Here is a 17,469-nt window from a genome sequence, read left to right on the forward strand (position 1 = left end):
TCTGGTCAGTGGTTCACGCCCCTAATGGCCGATAGTCACGAAACCAACGCAAGTTCTTGTAGTTGCGCAGCTGCTGGAAATTACAGCAAGTTGCTGTGTCGTTTAGAAGACTCGTTCGAGTTCTTGGTTGGCTTTTAGCCCATGGACCTTGGACTGGACAGTGCCTCATTGAGTTAGGAAGGTCATGTTTTTGACTGTTCGTGATTCGGATTATTTTTTAGGTCGTACGAGGATTTACGGTGCGATGTGCCAAATTGACTCTCGAAAGAGCGTTTCGTGTTTTGGCCTCCATTCCACCTAGATTTCGACCCTATCATTTTAGGAGCATCATTTTATGATTTTTCAGCGTATTTTAATCATGACTATACGTCGGTTCGGTGTACGGTTCAGGTTGGCTCGGAGTCATGATTAAATGCGAAGTCATTAGGCATCATAGTCGCATCTTTTGAACGTAAATTGCATAGTTGGTCATGTTTAAGCTATTGCATATTTTTCATAGCACAGTTAGGTTGCAGCGAGCCTGGGGACGATCCAATCCAATCCAGTTGGTAAAATTACAGGAATTTTCATTACGCCAGTTAATTATTTACGTGCATGAAATAGAAAATGATTATTTTTGAGATTTATGCAATATGGCTTGTGGTTCATTCACTATGTGGGAGTGTTATTTTATACGGTCGCCAGTGACCGATCAGTTCAGTATGGTACCACCCGGTCGCCAGTGACCGGCCAGCTCAGTTCAGTTTCAGCCTCCCCGGTAGCCAGTTACCGATCAGTTCAGCTTAGTGCAGTGGCCACAGGCGTAAAACATAATCTCAACATAAAATTTTATCAGTTATTTCAGTACAGGCTCCAAGGAGCAAACATTTTTACTGTGATTATCAGTTCAGTTATGCACGTGTTATAATTACTCAGTACAGATTATTTTCAGCATGCCTCAGGACATGATATTTTATCCATGCATATTTTAATTCAGATTTTTTACTCGTTACCTGCGATATATGCATGCTGAGTCTTTAGGCTCACTAGACTTGATTGTTGTAGGTACTGATGAGGCCAGGGCCGAGGGTGGGGACCAGTGAGCCAGCTTGGGTCGGCAGTAGTGGCACCCGAGGACCTCAGTGCAGCAGTTGTTATTTTATTCCGCAAACAATTTTATCAGTCGTTGGATAATTTTTAAATTGTTATTGTTGGCAAAACTTTATTTTCTTCCACTTCTATTATTTTAAACATTGAACTTGATTCACCAGTGATTTTATGAATGAGGCCATTTAAGTTCTTTTAAAAAGAAAATTTTTAATTTTCCGCAAATTTCAAGAAAGGAGTTTTAGGCCCTTTACAGTTGGTATCAGAGCGAGGTTCTGTATAGGGTTTCACTACTACTGACCGCGAGAAGCTTACGAAGCCACGTCTTCGGTCTGTAAGTTTTTCAGTTCAGCATTTTGTTCAGCATTTAGTTAAAGCATGAATTATTTTGTCAGCATGCTTCCAGATTTTCAGTATTTCAGTGTTCATTTAAAATAAATTATGGAATTATGCATGTTAGTTACGTATGGGTTATGTTGGAACAGTATGCCCCCTAGACGCATTTTAGAGCGCATCAGAGAGGAGGAGCCTCGCCGAGAGGACAGGGAGGAGCGTAGACCGGAGGGAGACCTACCACCTCCTCCACCGCCCCCATCGGACATGAGTGCCCAGATGTTAGCTGGGATGGCACAGTTCTTCGCACAGTTTGCGGGGGGCAATGCCGCAGCCGTAGCCGCAGCCGCAGCCAGGCCGACAGGGCCTGAGGCTGTTTATGAGCGATTCATGAAGATGCGCCCGAAGGAATTCTCTGGGACATCTGACCCCATGGTTGCCGAGGGATGGATCAAATCCCTCGAGGTTATCTTCGAGTTCATGGAGCTGGGAGACGCAGACCGAGTCCGGTGTGCCACCTACCTGTTCACTGGAGACGCCCGCTTATGGTGGGAAGGAGCTTCGGTAGCCCTGACCTTGGCTACACTTTCTTGGACCCGCTTTACGGAGGTTTTCTACTCCAAGTATTTTGCTGAGGAGGTTCGCACCAGGCTGACCACCGAGTTCATGAGCCTGAGACAGGGGGATATGACGGTGACGGAGTTTATCCGTAAGTTCGAGAGGGGCTGTCACTTTGTGCCCCTGATCGCGAATGATGCCAGAGCCAAGCTGATGCACTTCCTGGTGGGTTTACGGCCGATCTTGCACCGGGATGTTAGGGTATCTGACCCTGCTACTTATAAGATTGCCGTCTCCAAGGCCTTAGCCGCAGAGCAGGATCTGCGGGATATCGAGAGGGATCGCCAGGGCAAGCGCCCAGTCCAGGCACCGCACCGCCCTCCTCCTCATCAGCATCAGCAGCAGAATAAGAGGCCTTTTCATGGACCGCCCAGGAACCGAGGCCAGCAGCAGCAGCAGCAGCAGCGGGGACGCCCAGCCCCGAGGACTCAGGAGCACCCAGTTTGTCCCAGGTGCTCACGTCGCCATCCTGGAGCATGTATGGCTGGCTCAGGAAAGTGTTTTAAGTATGGCAGTCCAGACCACATGTTGCTGCAGTGCCCTCAGAGGAATCTGCCTACCCAAGGCAGAGTTTTTGCTCTCCATGCCGCGGAAACCAACCCGGAGACTATGTTGTTGACAGGTACCTTTAAACTTTAAGTTATTCTTCGAATTTCAGCATTTTGGGAATCGGGATTTAGATTTTTGAACTTAGAACTGTTATAGGATTGCATGCTCTACTCAGATTTATTTCAGGGGAATTAAGCTAGAGGAACCTTGACCTTTGCATGTCTATAAGTTTAGATCTTGTAGTGGGATTCAACTTAGAGCTCCGCTCTTTCAGGGAGAATTTTTATATCTGGTTCCGCTACCAAGGCCTTGATAGATTCAGGGGCCACTCACTCATTTGTTTCGGAGGTCTTTGCAAACTTTCTCAAGATCCAAACCATTGGGCTAGATACAGCCTTTTCAGTAGTGTTGCCGTCAGGCGAGGAGATGGCAGCCACCAATGTTATCCGAGATTATTCCTTATGTTCAGGCTAGGAAACTCATGCACAGAGGGTGTCGGGCATTTCTAGCGACCTTTTTATCTGTCCCCGAGGAACCCAGCCAGTCAGCCTCAGATGTTCCGATTGTCAGAAATTTCTTAGATGTTTTTCCCGAAGACGTCTCTGGTATTCCACCCGAGAGAGAGGTGGAGTTTTCCATTGAGCTTATGCCAGGTACGGCTCTGATATCCAAAGTGCCATACCGACTAGCACCGACAGAGATGGCAGAGCTTAAGAAGCAGATTCAGGAACTTCTCGACAAGGAGTTCATTCGCCCGAGCTTTTCTCCATGGGGCGCGCCGGTCTTATTTGTGAAAAAGAAGGATGGCACGATGAGGCTTCGCATTGACTACCGGGAGTTGAACAGAGTTACAGTGAAGAATAAATACCCACTGCCGAGGATTGAGGATCTGTTTGACCAGTTGCAGGGAGCTTCGATTTTCTCCAAGATAGATCTGCGTTCCGGTTATCACCAGTTGAGGGTGAGAGATGCTGATGTTTCGAAGACAGCTTTCAGGACTCGTTATGGTCACTACGAGTTCCTTTTGATGCCGTTCGGTCTGACGAATGCGCCAGCGATCTTCATGGATCTAATGAATCGCGTATTTCAGCCATACCTCGACCAGTTTGTGATAGTGTTCATAGATGACATTCTCGTCTACTCCAAGAGTCGGGAGGAGCACAACAGACATCTGACCACAGTGTTGCAGACATTGCAGAAGCACAAATTATTCGCAAAGTTCAGTAAATGCGAATTTTGGTTAGAGAAGGTGGCGTTCTTAGGCCACATTGTATCCAGCAGTGGTATTGAGGTAGACCCGGCGAAAGTCGCTGCAGTCAGAGATTGGGTTGTGCCTCAGAATGCATCCGAGATCCGCAGTTTTCTTGGGCTAGCAGGATATTACAGGAAGTTCATTCAGGGATTCTCATCCATTGGCGTTCCACTCACAGCACTGACCAAGAAAAATGTGAAGTTTGTGTGGAGCGAGGAGTGTCGGAAGAGCTTTGATACTTTGAAGCAAGCTCTTATCTCAGCACCCGTTTTGGCTGTACCGTCAGGATCCGGTGAGTTTGTTCTGTATACCGATGCTTCGAAGCTTGGTTTAGGTGCAGTTTTGATGCAGCATGGGAGAGTGATAGCGTATGCTTCTCGACATCTGAAAATTCATGAGAAGAATTACCCTACCCATGATCTGGAGTTAGCGGCCGTAGTTTTTGCTTTGAAGATTTGGAGGCACTATCTGTATGGAGAGAAGTGTCATATCTTCACCGACCACAAGAGCCTCAAGTATTTCTTTACGCAGAAGGAGCTGAACATGCGTCAGAGGCGTTGGTTGGAGCTTGTGAAAGACTACGATTGTGACATTAGCTACCACCCGGGTAAAACTAATGTAGTTGCAGATGCTTTGAGCAGGAAAGTCGCAGTGATGGCTCACTTGACGATTCAGAAACCTCTTCAGATCAAGATGCAGAGGTTTGATCTTGAGACTTACCCTCGAGGTAGAGTTCCTCGTCTATCTACCTTGACCATTCAGTCTTCCCTTTTGGACCGTATTCGCAGTGGTCAGGCCGCAGATGAGCAGTTGGCACAGTGGAAGAAGAAAGATGAAGCCAAGGGCAGTGTTTTGTATTCAGTCAGCGACGGTATTGTGAGATACCGAGATAGGATATGGGTTCCTAGCAGTGATTCTATCCGAGCAGACATTTTATCAGAGGCCCATACATCCTCGTACTCCATTCACCCTGGGAGTACGAAGATGTACAAAGATCTGCAGCTATTGTATTGGTGGCCAGGGATGAAGAAGGACATCAGGCGTTTTGTATCCGAGTGCCTGACTTGCCAGTTAGTGAAGGCCGAGCATCAGAGACCAGCAGGTTTGCTCAAGCCTCTTCCTATTCCCGAGTGGAAGTGGGAGAACATTACCATGGACTTTGTGACCGGATTGCCGAGGTCAGCCAGAGGATCGAATGCTATTTGGGTGATTGTAGATCGTCTTACCAAATCAGCGCACTTCTTGCCTATTAAGACGACTTTCACCATGATTCAGTATGCAGAGCTGTATATCCGAGAGATAGTCCGACTCCATGGTATTCCGGTTTCTATCGTATCCGATAGAGATCCCAGATTCACTTCCTCATTTTGGAAGAGTTTGCATTCGACTTTGGGTACGAAGTTGCTGTTTAGCACAGCTTTCCATCCGCAGACGGATGGGCAGTCGGAGCGAGTTATTCAGATTTTGGAGGATCTTCTTCGCGCTTGCGTCATTGATTTCTCAGGGAGTTGGGAGTCGAACTTACCATTGGTAGAGTTCACCTATAACAACAGTTTCCAGTCGTCTATAGGTATGGCTCCGTATGAAGCACTGTATGGCCGCAAGTGTAGATCTCCTGTTCATTGGGATGAAGTAGGAGAGAGAGCAGAGTTGGGTCCAGAGATTGTTCAGCAGGCAGCAGATGTAGTAGTCAAGATCCGTGATAGGATGAGGACTGCTAAGAGCCGACAGAAGAGTTATGCCGATCAGCGGAGGAGAGACTTAGAGTTTGCAGTGGGCGATCATGTCTTCGTGAAAGTGGCACCTATGAAGGGTGTCATGAGATTTGGGAAGAAAGGGAAGCTCAGTCCGAGATTTATTGGACTGTTTGAGATCCTCGACAGAGTTGGGACGCTAGCTTATCGTGTGGCTCTTCCGCCAAATCTGGCCGGAGTACACAATGTCTTTCACGTCTCCATGCTGAGGAAGTATATGGCAAATCCTTCGCATGTGCTGAATTTCGAGCCGTTGCAGCTTACTCCAAACTTGTCTTATGAGGAGAGACCGGTGCAGATCCTAGACCGGCAGGAGAAGAAACTTCGGAACAAGTTGGTTAAGCGAGTCAAAGTCAAATGGCTCAACCATTCTGAGGAGGAAGCTACGTGGGAGTCTGAGCCGGAGATGAGAGATCGATACCCCGAGTTATTCGGTGAGTTCTAATTTCGAGGACGAAATTTATTTTAAGGGGGGGAGGATTGTAGAACCCGTAAATCAGTCTACGTATAAGCCATGCATAATTCTAGATTTTTAAATTTAATTGACTTCATTGCATGATTATTTTAAATGCATTTTCTTTGAAGTTATTTATTTTATTATTTCAGTTCAGTAGTTTGATTTTTTAGCATTTCAGTTATTTCAGTGAGGCCGGACTGGAGTTGGAGTTTTGAGATAGAATTTAAGATTTGAGAAATATTTCCAGAAGTTAATTTAGCTAGAAAGTAAGTTCATTTAAGTTAAAATGAAGTTTAAGGAATTATTTAAGTTAGTTGAGGACTTTAATTTAATTATTGGAGGTGATTAAGAAATGAGCTCATTTAAGTTACTTAATTAAGGGGTTAGTTCACTAAATTAATTAAAGGATTAGTAAAGCTTTTAAGGGTTATTAAATTACTAGATAATCAATTTCCCCTACCATTTATCATGCATTTTCGGCCACACCCCTAGAAGAACAAACTAGGACTTGCCAACTCACCTTTGACCCATTCTTGGTTGATTAGCATGCTAATTCTTTTAGCTATTTTTCCACCTTAATTAATTAATACTAGACCACTATCCTAACCCTTGTTTGGCATGATAAAATCGGCCACTATACTCTAGAATCACCCAAGAGATCATTTGATAGCAATTCAAAATTCAAAATTCAAATGCATGAAGACTTGGTCTTGATATGATCCTTATATCTTGCACCATTCTCCTCACCCCTCATAACCACTCCATCACACTCCCTCCCCACCGAAATCAGACCCCTTTTCAGTAGAAAAAAACGTGAGTAATAGCTAGGGAGAAAGGGAGAAAAATCGAGAACTAGAAAGAACAAGAGAAGCGCTCCACCTCCTCCGTGCCGCGTCGTCGTCGTTTCGTTCGTTTTCTTTCGAAACGATAACCAGGCATGTCTAGATTTCTTTCAAACCTCAATCAAGTCATATTATCATTTATTTTTCAGTACATGATCATGTTTATTCAAGCAAAAACCGAGATACATGTCAAAACATTTTGAAACAACACATGCAGAATTTTCGATTTTCCTTGGCAAGCTTCACGGTTTCTTTTGGTTTGTGAGTTTCAGGTATTGGATCGACTCCAGGCTCCCAAGACGACTTATATACATGTAATAGGATGCATTAGGACCACATTTGTCCATCAGTTTCAGCCCATGCTCGCTGGAAAGCAAGAAATGACAGCAACACCATTTGTGTCCATTTTTGAGTTCGAAAATTCAGTTTGGTTGTCAAGGAGGAAGGATCTGATCTTGGCTGCCCCAAGGGCCTATAGCCATGGTTGGATCACTCTCCTAGCATGTCTAAGACGTGACTAAGTCGCCCTTTTGGTGGCTTGGTCCATGGCTCATCGGTTTTTAAATAATCAACAAGAACAGCCCCTTTCCCCATTCGGCTTCTTCCTTTGTTCAGCATATGGTTTCGGGTTGTGGTTGCTTGGTGTGGATCTTGGTTGGCCTATGGCCCTTAGCCACGGTTCATATCATGCCTCTATATGTCTAGATCGTGCCATGGTCAATCAAATGGCCACTGGAACGACGCAAGACATCGATCTAAGCAAAACACTACACACGCATGCACGTTGGCTCTCGGTTGGACCCTTCGGTTGAGTTATGGTGTGATGCGGATTTTGGCTGGCCTAGGGCCCTTAGCCATGGTTCAAATCATTCCTTGGGATGTTGGTAAGAGTCTCTGGTCGGTGGTTCACGCCCCTAATGGCCGATAGTCTCGAAACCAACGCAAGTCTTGTAGTTGCGCAGCTGCTGGAAATTACAGCAAGTTGCTGTGTCGTTTAGAAGGCTCGTTTGAGTTCTTGGTTGGCTTTTAGCCCATGGCCTTGGACTGTACAGTGCCTCATTGAGTTAGGAAGGTCATGTTTTCGACCGTTTGTGATTCGGATCATTTTTTTAGGTCGTACGAGGATTTACGGTGCGATGTGCCAAATTGACTCTCGAAAGAGCGTTTCGTGTTTTGGCCTCCATTCCACCTAGATTTCGACCCTATCATTTTAGGAGCATCATTTTATGATTTTTCAGCGTATTTTAATCATGACTATACGTCGGTTCGGTGACGGTTCAGGTTGGCTCGGAGTCATGATTAAATGCGAAGTCATTAGGCATCATAGTCGCATCTTTTGAACGTAAATTGCGTAGTTGGTCATGTTTAAGCTATTGCATATTTTTCATAGCACAGTTAGGTTGCAGCGATCCTGGGGACGATCCAATCCAATACAGTTGGTAAAATTACAGGAATTTTCATTACGCCAGTTAATTATTTTACTTGCATTAAATAGAAAATGATTATTTTTTAGATTTATGCAATATGGCTTGTGGTTCATTCACTATGTGGGAGTGTTATTTTATACGGTCGCCAGTGACCGATCAGTTCAGTATGGTACCACCCGGTCGCCAGTGACCGGCCAGCTCAGTTCAGTTTCAGCCTCCCCGGTAGCCAGTTACCGATCAGTTCAGCTTAGTGCAGTGGCCACAGGCGTAAAACATAATCTCAACAGAAAATTTTATCAGTTATTTCAGTACAGGCTCCAAGGAGCAAACATTTTTACTGTGATTATCAGTTCAGTTATGCACGTATTATAATTACTCAGTACAGATTATTTTCAGCATGCCTCAGGACATGATATTTTATCCCATGCATATTTTAATTCAGATTTTTTACTCGTTACCTGCGATATATGCATGCTGAGTCTTTAGGCTCACTAGACTTGATTGTTGTAGGTACTGATGAGGCCAGGGCCGAGGGCGGGGACCAGTGAGCCAGCTTGGGTCGGCAGTAGTGGCACCCGAGGACCTCAGTGCAGCAGTTGTTATTTTATTCCGCAAACAATTTTTATCAGTCGTTGGATAATTTTTAAATTGTTATTGTTGGCAAAACTTTATTTTCTTCCGCTGCTATTATTTTAAACATTGAACTTGATTCACCAGTGATTTTATGAATGAGGCCATTTAAGTTCTTTTAAAAAGAAAATTTTTAATTTTCCGCAAATTTCAAGAAAGGAGTTTTAGGCCCTTTTACATACACACACGCACATGCATACTCATAATTTTCTCCGTTAAGAAAAAAGCGGAGTCATGGCATCTATCGCGAAGACCGTTGGTCTAGTTTCAATATCATTTCATGGCACGATTACGATATGTTTTTAAAAATAAGAAATTTGGTAAAATTTTTGGGGAAGAAATTATAAATTGCAGTAAAAATGAAAGATTGAATGCATGGAATCTTTAAAAATTACTCCATCAAAACATAACTATTTTATAATACTAGCGCCATGAGAAAAATATGATAATTAAGAATTACAGCATGCAAAGTTAATCGACTGTAATTGGATTTTATATTAAGATTTCCAAAAAAGAGAAGTGTATAAAAAAGAAACAGTTCGGCCCATCACTTTAGAAAAATTGTTGGTCCCATTTCTGTATCTCTCTCTCTCTCCTACCACACTATTATTTCTACGACATGCGAACCGCACCTGTCTGCAGCATCGGCGGAACAATTAGGGATTTACGTTGAATCGGACGTGATAGCTGTGTTCCGGCGAACCATTGATTGGGATTACCTCGGATGCTCATCACCTGACTTGGATAACAAATTTTTCAAGCAAACATTCAACCGCTTGCTGTCGGGCAATGGCTGCCGCATAATCTGTTTGCGTCGCGACTTAAATTTAACTAACAGTGAAGAAAGGGGAAATGGAAGGAACCGAAAACCGAAAATCCAAAATTTTAGGAGCAATCCCACTCCACGTTAGTGAAGAAGGCGCCGCGCTGATGGTCGGTGCCATTGTTGAAAAGGGCTTCCAAGACAACCAGCAAACGAGACCATCTTCCACCCCTCGGCCCAGTGTTCTGTCTTTTCCGGTGGCCCGTCACCGCTCTCACGGCCCGGTATGCCCGCCTTTCTGTTCCTAACTCCTTTACTGCTACTATATCTTTTCCGTTTGTGTCAGTGGTCACGAGTCATTACCGAACAAGTTATTCTTGAGCCGTGGGTGCTGGAATATGCGTTGTGAACTTTAAACGGGGGATGATTTATCTTTGTGTTTTCATTGTTAACACAGTTTTTGTTTAAACGTTTTACCTGTAAAAAAAGCCATTAATTTGGCATATTTTTCCAACAGCATTGGACTCCAAAAGTTGGGAACTTTAAGGTTAACAATGATGATGATTTTGATTTTTGTTTCGACGGTGATGAATATTTTAATTTGAACGACCTGGCTGCTGATTTGGCTAATACAATACAAAGAAAGGAAAAGAGAAGTTTAGATTTTAGACCGTGGCAGGGTATTCTGAAAGATGATGGCAGCTCTCTGCGTGGAAAAGAAAGTAATTTGAATCCTTTGAGAGTTAGCAGTAAAGTGAATGAAGTATCTTGTCACAACATAGGGGCACAAATTTATGATATGGAGGAAAAACTATGCCATACTTCTTACTATAATTGTGAAGGAGAGCGGTTTACTGCGAATGACATGTCTCCATCTCTCTTGAATGACACACCCGAAAATATTAAATATCCATTACAGATGGCTACTGATGATGAATTCCTAGATGCAACGCAGATTGATGGGAGCAGTCTTGAGAGTCAGATTGATTCAGAGAATCGCGCTCGGTTGTTAAAGATGTCTGCTGATGAGATTGCGGAGGCACAAGCTGAAATAATGGCAAAGTTGAGTTCAGATTTGATAAAATCCCTTAAAAGAAGGAGCCGAGAGAAAGGAAAAAAACTAAAGTTTTCTTTGTCAGAGACAGCCACGGGCGGTGAAGCTGTTAGTGGTCAACAAGCGGAAAACTCTTTTAACTCATCTGTAAACTTTGGCTGCAGTAACTCTCATAAGCCCGAGAAAGAAATTCCTGGAGACAAACCTACTTCCAAAGAAAATAAAGTTATCCAGGATATGGATAAAAAGAATCATTGCTTGTGGAATGCTTGGAGTGAGAGAGTGGAGCGTGTCAAGAATTTGAGATTTTCCTTGGATGGGAATATTATGGACAGTAATATCACCGATGACACTGGTAAGACATAAGCCTGCAAAACAAAACTTAGCCCACCTTTTTGGTTGTTATAATGTGAATAAGTTTTTGCATATTATGGTCGATCCCTGAGTTTATCTCTGTTTATGAATAATTGAGTTTATGTATTGCCACTGTAAAGTAACATTTTTTGGCATTGCAGAATTCTCTTCCATCTCTAGATTCGTATCAATGAAATGCAAATTCTTCCATCTCTAGATTCGTATCAATGAAACACTTCGCATTACATGGCTAAGATAATTCAAAGATGGATCATATAACAAACTGCTAAATAAATACAACGTGGATTTTGTTAAATTACTCACATAATTTTCTTGTTTATTCCGTACTGTATGTTAGAATTAATTGTTAGCATGGCATCCTTAAGTTAGAAGCACGAGGTACCTGTGGTTATAGGTAACAAAGTTATGTAAAATCAGCATTCTTAAATGAGAATAACAGGTGCTTGTTGAAGTTGGTAGGTCAAGTGAGATTTGAGATATGACAGTGTGATGATGATGATGACAACATGTGCGGAACACTTTAATTGAAGTCATTTTCAAAATTTCCTATTGAAACTCCCTTTATATGACGAAGTCCCTCCTAGCCCCTCCAACTTTATGCAATTATATATGATGGATCACTAAATTTAGATTACTTTTTTCATTTATTTTTTGTGATGGGTTACAATTTATCTTATCATAGGTAATACATTGTCTCAAAATGGATACAGTGCAGATACTGTCTCTGAGCGTGATTTCCTTCGAACTGAAGGTGACCCCGGTGCTGCTGGTTACACTATAATGGAAGCAGTTATTCTAACGAGAAGCGTGGTTAGCAAAATCTAACCTTGGCACCTCACTTTTGCTTACTTATTCAAGAACACCCATTACATGGTATATTGACATGTTTTTCATGCTCATATTTCAGGTCTCTGGGCAACGCACTTTGGCTTTACATTTGATTGCAGCTGTTCTTGATCGGGCAATTTGCTGCCTCTGTCAGAATCAATTTAGTTTTACTTCTAACTCAGCTGGTACTTGCGCTTTGGATGACTGGGAGGCTATCTGGGCTTTTGCTCTTGGTCCTGGACCAGAGCTTGCTTTATCTCTAAGGTAGACCTTCACTGCATCATTCACTTATGATTATTTATAGTAACTTAATTTCTTCCATTTGATCAGCATGTAGTGAACTATTGGCTTTTTTTTTGGTGTGTGGTTCATTTGAAAGCATGCAGTTTAATTCTTTCACTGAACTGATTTTATAAGCTCAAGCTTCAAGTGGATGACTTTGTAACACTTAATCCTATAGTTTGAAATCTGAGCCACCTTTTTCACAAGCTTGTCATGTTTATAATTGTTTTCAGATTTGGCCCTGCTTCAGTTTCTAAAAGAGCGAGTTCATTCAATTATTATGAAATTTTTTATTTCAATCATAACTCGTAAGTTTGATAATGACCTCCTAAGTTGTATTTTGTGTTGGAATTGTGATATTTAGAAATAGGCCAACGTTCATGCGTCTCTGTCTAAATGTCAATTTCCTCTTTCTTTAATTTTTTTAATGAAATATGGTTGAGTTTTTTACATGATGCTTTCTGATACATGCCACTTTGTAGAATGTCTCTCGATGATAATCACAACTCGGTAATCCTTGCTTGTGCCAAAGCAATTCAGTGTGCACTGAGCTATGACATGAACGAAATCATATTTGATATCTCAGAGGTGGAGTTACATTTCTGGAAAAGTGGATTTCCATCCCTGTATTTTAAGTTTATCTTGATAAATTGATGATGTCTATTTTATTTCAGAACGCATCAACTCATTCAAAATATGTTTTTACTGCTCCTGTATTGAGAAGTAGGCCAGATATTAATTCTGGGTTTCTTCGTGGTGGCTTTTGGAAGTATAGTGCCAAGCCTTCTAATATTGATTTTATTGGTGAAGAATTGGGTGATGAACCCGGAGATGAGCGCACTATTCAGGATGATCTGGTTGTTGCGGGGCAAGATATTGCTGCAGGTCTAATTAGGATGGGAATTCTTCCAAGGATTTGCTATCTAATGGAGGTAAACTTTTAAGTTTTGACTTCTCATCGAGTTGTTTTGTTGTGCGAAATGAGTAATAATAATTACTGGCTTAAAAATGAATTATCACTTTATGATGCCAGACAGATCCTTCTGCCCCATTGGAAGAATGCTTAATTTCTATATTGATTGCAATAGCAAGACACTCCCCAACATGTGCTGCTGCGGTAATGAACTGTGAAAAGCTAGTTCAGACAGTTGCCAACAGATTTACCCTTAAAGAACACATGGACATTAACCCTTGCAAGATAAAAAGTGTTAAGCTTATCAAGGTTCGAACTGCCTCTTTAATGTTTCAAACTTATCTTCTTCTTCTCGATGAGTTATATATCTTGTGTTTATTTTTTCTATACTTGATCGAACAAAAACCCTTTCTTATTCCTCCCTTGTTGCTTTGAAGGTATTGGCTTGTTCTGAGAAGAAGAGTTGCTCAACATTTATAAAGAATGGAATTTTTCGTCAGATGACTTGGCACTTGTACAGATATCCATGTTCTCTTGACCAATTGATTAAATCTGGCAAAGAGGCCAGCAAATATTTATCAGCTTTGCTGGTTGAACAGTGGCGTTTTTGGAAGGTTTGCATTAGATATGGATATTGCGTTTCTGACTTTTCCGACCTATTAGCTTCAGTATGCATATGGTTGCGCGTACCTAATGTTGAACTACTAATTGAAAATGATGTGATGAGTGAATTTTTTTCCATCACAAAGGAAATATACCTTCTTCTTGATGTTTTAGCTGGTAGACTTCCAAATTTCTACTCTGTCGTGCATGAAACAGTGGAGAAAAGAACTCAAGATACAGAGTCTTTTTCTTGGAGTCACATTGGCCCCATCACTGATCATGCCCTTGAGTGGATACGTGTGAAAACCATTCCATATGTATCCAAATTCTTTGGGCTCCAAGCTAAAGATGGACGTTACCGCAGTTTGCAGGATCCAGAAGTAAATTCCTTGTTACAGGTCCTTTCTTCTGTTTTGAGTATGCTTTCAAGTGTGCTCAAAGCTGTGATCCCAGTGGATACTACTGTTTTGTCAAATGGAAATTTGCCATGGATTCCAGACTTTGTCCCGAAGATTGGGCTTGAAATTATCAGAAATGGATACATGGGTTTTTTGGGCGAAAGTAAAAAAAATGCTTCTGTTTTGGAGCACTTGTTTCATTTGAGACTCAAAAATAGACAAGAGATAGCAATATATTCTACATGTTGCCTTCAAGGATTGATCCAAGTAGTCGCTTCTATTGATGAACTGATCCAGCATGCAAACCTTAAAAGTCATGCACTATCTAAGTATTCGATTCTGTCAAGGGACGATAAAGTTCTTACTGAGGGGATACTCAAGTCATCTATGGTTGAAGTGAGAGGTACGCTAACAAATTTGATGACATTAATCAATAATGAATGTCAAAGTATGCATCCTATCGAGGTATTTGGCAGAGGTGGCCCTGCTCCTGGAGTGGGTGTGGGCTGGGGTGCTTCTGGTGGAGGATATTGGTCCCTGAAAACTCTTTTGGTTCAGCAAGATACTAGATTGCTCACTCACTTACTTGAAGTTTCCGAAATTTCTACCGCGAGAAATTCATTAAATGCTGATGAGATGGGTTGTTTAACACAAAGGATAAATTGTGCCCTTGCAGCTGGTTTGATTGTGGGTCCAGTGAATAGCTCTGTTTTTGATAAGCTACTCAATTTCATGTTCCAGGTTCCTGTTCTAAAGCATCTAGATTTCAGTATCCGCCAGTTCCTGTGTCTTAGAAAATTTAAGCCCTTGGGGTGGAATTATGAAGAACAGGATTACCTGTTATTTGCTAATGTTTTGGCTCCTCACTTCAAAAACAGGTGGCTCGGTGTAAAGAACAAATTAAAACCCAAGAAAGAAATCAATCATTTTAGCCACAAAACAAAGAAAGGCGGTCACTGTTTGGAGACCATTCATGAAGATGTTGATCTACCAAACATGGTCATTTAAGAGTCAACTTCCTTGATAATGGAGCGGGCTTACCAGAGATTGCATCTTCCAGCACATTGGTTTCTCAGTGCAATATCCACCTTTAATCTTGAGAAAAATACAAGTCCTAATGCATCTTACAACTCAGTTGAAGTTACCAAAGGTGGACTCTTTTTTCTTCTATGTATTGAAGCAATCCCTACTTTCTGTATCTCCGAGGCCTTCTCCCCTGTTAAATCCGTCCCAGTTGTTTGGAAACTGCACGCATTGTCTGTAGTGTTACTTTTTGGAATGAAGGTTCTTGAAGATGAAAAGAGCAGGGATATTTATGAAAGTTTGCAGAAAGTCTATGGTGAAATCCTTGATGAGAAATTTGTTTCTAATTTTAGTGATAACTTGGTTGCGAATCCCCTTAAATTTGAGTCAGATATACATGAGAATTACTCTACTTTTATTGAAACTTTGGTAGAGCAGTTTGCTGCTGAATCTTATGGTGACATCATATTTGGGCGACAAGTTGCGATATATTTAAATCGATCTGTTGAAACTTCTGTAAGACATACCACTTGGAACGCGTTGTCTAATGCTCGTGTTCTTGAACTTTTACCTCCTCTGGACCAATGCTTAACAAAGTCTGAGAGCTATCTTGAACCAGTTGAGGTATTACCTGCAAACTCCTTTGTTCTATCTATTATATTATAAGAATGTTTATTAAATCAGAGGCAGCATGCAAAAAATAGAGACGGTATAGAATTCGTAAAAGCTTCTGATAGTTACCATTTCCTAAGGTTTTCAGTATTCATTTGGATATCAAGATTGGATATTGTTGGATTTGTATGACATTTGGTGGAAACTAGTAATATTTTTATTCATTATTTTTCAAGAATTTTTAATCTTTTCTCCTTAAGTGAGGCTTGAAAGTATTTTAAATTCTTTCTACAAAGCACATCCAACATTTCCTATCAGAGATTTGTTTAGACAAGGACACCTTGTCTGCCATTAAAAGTTGAATTAATATTCAAAGGGCTGGCGTTGAAAGGAGTCCTGAAAGTTTCTGTTGATTATTGATTTTCCAAATAAAGCTTCATGAGTTGCTTGTGAAGGAGAAAGAGATGTTACAAAGTTAAATTGCATTTGTCTGTCAGCCATAGTCACGGTTATTTAAACCAGTTGTGGATTTTGTTCCTGCTTCGAGTCGTCGTTTGAGGATTGTTTTTCACACAAATAGAACTCATTCAGTTAACTTGTATGCAGGATGATGAGAGGATTTTGGAGGCTTATGTAAAATCATGGGTTTCTGGTGCTCTCGACAAAGCAGCAACCCGGAATTCAGCAGCATTTTCGCTGGTTCTGCACCATCTTTTGTGTTTCATTTTTCAGAATCTTTCTGGTCATATGCTCTCATTGCGCAATAAGCTTGTAAAATTTCTGTTGCGAGATTATTCTCGCAAACAGCAACATGAGGTATGGTAGCTGTTTTGGCAACTAATGGAACTTTACACTTCTGATCTAATTTTCAATTCTGTATGCCTGCATCGCGGCTGTGCACATCATATATTAATTTGTTAGTTTTTTTTTTTTATCAGTGCAATATTTTAAACAGGATTCATATGAATCCTTTGCTGTTACGGGAGCAGTTTCAATGCAACCCCGAACCATGTTGTGTGGTGGTATTGTCATTTCTGTCTTTTGTTTGATTGAATCACTGCACTAAGTTACTTACGTTTTAGGCTGATAATGAAACGAGGAAAGAAGGCACCGTCACCTTCCCCATGGGTTATTTACTTACTACGTGATTTTATATCTGTTTCATTTTGTTGACAGGGCATGCTGGTGAAATTAATTCAGTACAAGAAACATGTCATGACCATGTCAGAGTTAGACTCACCCCTTAGTATCTCTGGGATAGAGAAAAGACTGTAGCTACTGAAAGAAATTTGTCAAGGAGGTTCCTCGCTTATGATCGTAGTAGAAAAGCTCGAGTCCTGCCTGCTCCGTTAGGGAATTCCGGGCACTCATTTCTCCTTTTTTGTACAGTATAGTTTTATTTTTGTGAAAGTTTTCGTGTATCTTAAAATTTAGAGATTACAAATTAAGGTTACGAAGGCGATTTAAAATTTGAATTCGAGGGTCTGAAGTAAAAAGTTTTGGGGACTGCTTCTAGGTGGATTTTAAGAATGCATGTGCGTATACTTTATCTTCTTTTGCACCATATGTGAATCTTCATAGAAGTTGCCGACAATTTTGCGTTAGGGTCTTATGTGAATTGGTGTAGATACATATTCCTGGTTGCAGTAAGTCAAGGAATTCGTGAACGT

The 17,469-nt window shown here is 41.5% G+C and overlaps 1 protein-coding gene across 1 annotated transcript; it reads left to right on the forward strand.

The window, feature by feature from the left end:
• Positions 1 to 9,541: 9,541 nt before the first annotated feature.
• LOC142537121 (transcriptional elongation regulator MINIYO-like) lies at positions 9,542 to 17,449 on the forward strand. The gene is given in 10 exon segments (XM_075642710.1): positions 9,542 to 9,995; positions 10,229 to 11,120; positions 11,856 to 11,950; positions 12,048 to 12,232; positions 12,733 to 12,838; positions 12,925 to 13,182; positions 13,284 to 13,472; positions 13,601 to 15,811; positions 16,406 to 16,615; positions 16,976 to 17,449. Coding segments are annotated over 10 exon segments (4,440 nt in total). The 5' UTR covers positions 9,542 to 9,800; the 3' UTR covers positions 17,075 to 17,449.
• Positions 17,450 to 17,469: the final 20 nt, after the last annotated feature.

The sequence above is a fragment of the Primulina tabacum genome, chromosome 1 (assembly GCF_025594145.1).
Source record: "Primulina tabacum isolate GXHZ01 chromosome 1, ASM2559414v2, whole genome shotgun sequence".
Taxonomy (NCBI): domain Eukaryota; kingdom Viridiplantae; phylum Streptophyta; class Magnoliopsida; order Lamiales; family Gesneriaceae; genus Primulina; species Primulina tabacum.